This window comes from Triticum dicoccoides, chromosome 5A, assembly GCF_002162155.2.
Source record: "Triticum dicoccoides isolate Atlit2015 ecotype Zavitan chromosome 5A, WEW_v2.0, whole genome shotgun sequence".
Lineage (NCBI taxonomy): Eukaryota > Viridiplantae > Streptophyta > Magnoliopsida > Poales > Poaceae > Triticum > Triticum dicoccoides.
The window spans coordinates 186,986,140-186,991,644 of NC_041388.1; the positions used below are offsets into that span (position 1 = coordinate 186,986,140).

General features: G+C 46.4%; 1 protein-coding gene across 1 annotated transcript in view; it reads right to left on the reverse strand.

Annotated features, from left to right (window-relative positions):
* Positions 1-1,546: 1,546 nt before the first annotated feature.
* The window catches only part of LOC119299331 (uncharacterized protein DKFZp434B061-like), a 111,018-nt gene continuing 107,059 nt past the window's right edge, over positions 1,547-5,505 (reverse strand). Inside the window, exons 3-4 of the mRNA XM_037576568.1 lie at positions 2,563-2,697; positions 1,547-2,445 (exon numbers count right to left, since the gene is read on the reverse strand). Of these exons, the coding sequence (XP_037432465.1) occupies positions 2,389-2,445; positions 2,563-2,697 (192 nt within the window). The 3' untranslated portion in view covers positions 1,547-2,388. The remainder of the gene's footprint in view (positions 2,446-2,562; positions 2,698-5,505) is intronic.

Here is a 5,505-nt window from a genome sequence, read left to right on the forward strand (position 1 = left end):
GCAAAATCATCACGGTTTAAAAGCAGTTTTGAGAAAACATTTTTTCCAAAATCGAAAACGTGAATCGTATTTTGGACTCAATTTTCAAATGGTTTGTCGAAATTGAGCAAATAAGATGGCGTTGGAAAGCTGGTAAAAATTTGCATCTTTCATATATCTACTGTTTTTTTCAATTATATACAATTTAAAAGTAATTTCAAAAACAGTGAAATTCTGGGTGAAACGTATTTTCGCGTTTTTTGCAAACGGTTTGTCGGATTGACCCAAATGATGTGGCGTTAGAAAGCTATAGAAAATGCGCAACTTTTTCATGTAGAAATGTTTTTCTAATTCCTTATGGTTTAAAATCGAATTCATATATGGTCAAATTTGATTTCGAACGCGACTTTTTTTTAAGTTTGTTGAAATGGGACAAATAATATACCGTTGGAAAGATATCGAAAATGCGAAACTTAGTCATGTTGAACGTTTTCTCAAATTCGTAACTGGTGAAGAGTAATTTTGAATATGATGAGACCCATCATGATGTCAGAAAGAATAGAGTACTTGTACTGATCTATATGTGTGTTTATACTGATGTATTTCTCACATAGCAATTTCGAATGGTTCCGAAAAAAGAGTACTTGAACGGATGTCTGTATGATTTTGTACTGAGCGTGTTTTCACGTACTAGACTTTCCTCTGTATTTTCGATATAATTTTCCTCGTAACTTCTCAATGGTATCATTTAACTGAATGATTTTTTAATGAACATATAATTTTCCTCGTAACTTCTCAATGGTATCATTGAACTGGATGATTTTTTTATGAACGAAATGATATTTTTAATACCGAACTTGCATAGTTTATACCGTTGAACTGAATGATATTTTTAATAAAACAAAAAAATTGTGTTCTCTTTTTGAACTCAACATTGTTTTGCAACGATATTCTCGACTTCTCTCATTTTAACACTTGAACTTTTACCATTTTGAATTTACATTTTTTTTGTTTGAGTTTTTTTTTCCAAACTTATCTGGGACGCCGTGTTCAATTTTTTCTGTACTTATATGCTAGTAATAATACAACATTTCCCATACATTTTTTATCCATTCATTGACATCAACCAAAATAGGCAGGGGAGAGCACTCGGTACAAAACCATACAGAAATTGAAGAAGCAACATGGTATTTCCTGATACAGAGTTGGACGGATGCTCTGGGATTTTTAGAACTGATGAGGAAATCACATTTAGAATCAACTCGGATTTTTAAAGGAGTTTCAAACTGTAATAAGAAAGTTCAACATAGCTCTCAGATAGCCACTCTGTAGATCAAAAAAACATAAAGCATCTTAAGTTACCAAACGATAACATTGGAAGGTTACGGTTTGACCTATCTCAAATGTAGAGGTGACATTAAATGGCCACAACTTTCAGTCGCTAGTTGGAAGCAAAGTCATCTCATCAGTGACTAATCGGTTAGCAGAACTTCTGAAGAGAAATGGAAGCAGAGTCACTAGCGCCTTCGCGCACCCCACAGTGAGATCCCTGGCGATTCACCTGGAAATGGGGTCAGAAAGCTCATGTCGCACTGCACCTGGGAATTGGAGTACAGTTCCTCAATGTAAAGAAGATGCATCACAAAATTGATATTATTGAGTATTGACTTAGATTTGACGTGTTCTATTTGATGAAACATATGAGAAAGTATATTGTGTCCAAGAATCAACAGGAAAACAGTAAGAGAAACATCTAATACAATCTGCAACTAGGTAGTACTCCTACAAACCATGCTGGCTGAGTAATAGCTAATCTGCAACTACATAGTACTCCTACAAACGCAAGCAACCGTCTCACCTTCACTGACAACTGCGGAGTCTGCTTGAAGTTGGAACTGCGGTTCAAGTCTCAGAAGCAACATAGTTGGACTGAAGCTCTACGAATTTTAGAACTTATGAAAAAATGTGCAGGCGGAGCACATATATCAGTAATAGTTATATCGAGAGGGTTTACTTCAACCCCTACATTTTTCAATCAGTAATACTTATATCAGTACCTCGTTATTCATCAATACTAGTACGACTCGACAAGAAGTGCAAAATTGTAGCAGCACACAGATTGAACTTACACAATTTTTCTTTTGAAACATATTTTAGGTGATATATCTAGTTTTGAAACATGAACTGATGATATTTTTTTGCACGCACTATGCTATCTAAAAATTGGACGAACAGAAACTAGAAATTGGACTGAAGTAAACCTAGAAAATTGAGCAACAGTGCTTGCTAAATCATGGGAGCTCCTAGGCATTTGATCAAATACAACCAACGCCTAGCACTGTCAGCACCACATCTGCAGCTGCAGTAACGCCACCAACTGAACGGGCTCTGGTGGTGTTGTTGAACGGCCTAGGTGGCCAGGTTTGAACGAAACCTGCAAGATGAACCCAAGGGGAGCTCCTTCACCTGCAAGATGAACAGAAAATGCACACTAAGGCGACCTGAAGAACCACCAGATGTTGAACTGAATATACGCAAGATAAGGAGGTGAACGTCCAGGGGGAGGTGGGGAAAAGCTAGCACCTCCCGAGCTGCGACGTAGAACGGCTTAGCGCTATGTTGTAGAACCATCAACGTTGAACCTGTTGAGTTCTGATTTTTGAACCTTTGCAGTAGTAATACATGTACTGGGCGGTACATGCTTCTGTTGTTGAGCAGCTGACATACAGAAACAAAAACACTCATGGGTGGACACACAAAATCATGATAAAAATAGTGGCAGCAAGAAGCAATCAGAAGTGAATATGCAGTAGTACTATAATGGAATATTAGTCAGGATTGAAGTTCAGATAACTATGGCACACACATCATACAATAATTTTGAACTTACATAATCCTGAAACAGGAACTTCATTTTTTTGAATTAGCAATTCTGAATGTACTAGCGATCTAATTGAATTTTTTAGACCATAGTAATTGAACTTCAAGCACATTTCATTATAAAACATTTATTTTTTCTATTTGCACAATAATTATGTCCTTGTCAGTACGACTCATCAGAATTGTAGACGACATCCTTGTCAGTACGACTCATCAGTACAAGGGCTCTTTTTTCCAAAAAAAATGTGTGAGAATAGAAGCATTTTTCCTATATGGATGTTACTTTTAATGTAAACCTTTCTTACCATGGCAAATAATGTAACAATAGGCAATGAGAGATACCTTCACAGGTGAACATACAGTTGCAAGATCACGAGTAACATGAAGTAAATTTTTCACGAAAATTTTGTGAACAAAATACATTATTAAACTTAGTGCAGAAACAAAAATTTAAGATAATGGCGCCGGCCACGCGACTAGAGATGTCGCGTGCGCCTGGATATTAAGCTAATGGCCCATCATTACACTCATTTGTATGTAAAGCACTCGTTCGACACTAGCTCCTTTGAGGAAGCTTGCATGGTCTAGAGAAAACAAGTTTTTTGTATGTAAAGCACTGTACAGACATTTTGTGCATAATATATACTGCATGAGCTGATCACATACTCCATATACTACTAGAACGGAGTAGCTAGTACTACAGTAATAATAAATATACAAGAAATGAATGGTTTTACTTCTCCCTAATACCGAAACACACATTTGAATCTAATCCTACAAGCCTGCAATATGAACCGAAAAAGCCAACAAGATGAGCTGAAAAAACCTACAAACCTGTTGATTTGTTTTTGTAAGTACATGTGCTAAACTGATATAGTTTTAGTCAATGACCTGTTGTAAAATAAGTAATAGTACTACTACTGGCTTTTACATATTTCACTAAACAAATCAAACAAAGTTAAGAACAGGCAGACGACTGCATAAGTACTAGAACTGCTATTGTTTTTGTATATGGTCTAGAATAATCAAACCTTTTGTCATATCTACTTCAAACCTGTTGTAACAACCACTTCCGATATAGAAGGTCGCCTTTCCATATGCGGGCGCTAGGAGCGGTGAAAACCCTAGCCGAGGGTGAGGGGAGAGGGATGGTGCGCTCTGGCGATTGCCCTGGCGACTCGCCTACGGCCGTGGCTCCGCCCGCGGTGGCCGGCGCGCTTAGCCCCGCCGTCCCTGAGCCGTGCCCGCCCCCTCCACCGTCGCCGGAGACGCTCCCCTCACCCTCGGTCGCTGTGCTCCTGGCCGCCCCGCCGAGGATTCGGTGGACCAACCTCGCCGAAGACGACGCCGATTCCCCCCTCGTCTGCCCCTCTGATGCTCGTTCGGCATGGCCCTCCCCATCCTCTCTGCGAGCCGCGCCACCCTGCGTGGCTGGCAGCTTAGCCTCCCATGTGCGAGGCTCGGCTGTTAGCTCGCGGCGGCCGCTGCGCTCTACCCTGGCGCCTGGGCCGCAAGACACTGTCTTGCGGGGCCGCGGTGCTCGACGACGTAGGCTGCGTGCCTGGGGCGTGGCTGGCCGCTCGGAGATGGGCTTGGCCAGTGCGTCTTGGCGCCGGTCGGTGGCGGGATCTCCCCTCTCGCCGGCGCCGCGCCCGCGGTCAGCTTGCCGTGCGAAGTTTCTTGCCGGCCCGCTCGTGCACTCCTCCCCCTTTCGCCCCTTCATCGCCAACTTTGGTTCGTGAACACTCGCTCTCCGTCCGTCTCAGCCCCCTAGCCGGACCTGGCTGGCCTCCCCCGACGTCCTCGCGCCGGCGGCGGCGGCGACGGTCGCCTGTGGAGGGGAAACCCTGTCGGCAACCACCCCGCGCCCCTCCCCTAGGCCCTGTCGCGCGTGGGCGTGGCCTGCTAGGCCCGTGCCCGGCCCAGCGGCCCGTTGCCCTGGCTGGGCCTCCCGCCTGCAGCTTGGGCTGGCCTGGCCATGTTGGGCTGCTGTGGTGCCCTAGGCCCGTTGTGGCGGCCTCTGGAATCTGGCCCCCTTATGGGTTTCCGCTTGCATCCGCTCCCCTCTCCGCTGCCACATCTGTTTCCCCTCTCGCCTCCCCGCATGCTCCCTCCGCTGCTCCATCCCCGCCGCCCGCGCCGTCCTCTTGCACCCCGACCTCCCCCCCTCCCCCCTCCCCCTGACCCGTCCGGCCATGACCCGGGAATGGGATGATGGGGAGGCTCGCCGGAAACATCGTTATGAGGACCAACCCCGCCCGTCCCCGGACGCGGTCCGCCGGGAGGAGGAGCTCCGGCGGGAGCTCCGTGCTCTTCGGGATGGCCACCGTGATGACCGCCGTTCCCCTGGCCGCTCGGACCGGCACGGCTGCTCCCGCTCTCCTCCCGGCGCCGGGGCCGATTGGCGCGGGCGACGTCGTTCGCCCTCCCCACGCCGTGGCCGCTCCCCCTCGCCTTCGCGCCATCTTCGCCCTCCGTCCCCCCGCCCACAAGCCCAGCAGCCTCCCGCGGCGGCCCGGAAATATGTTCCCCCGCATGCCTCCTCCGCGGCCGGGTTGGGTGCGGGTGCCGCTCCCGCCCGTGGCCGCCAAGGTCAAGCGAAGAAGAAGAAGCGTCGTGGGCAGGGTCACGGCATCTTGCCCACTC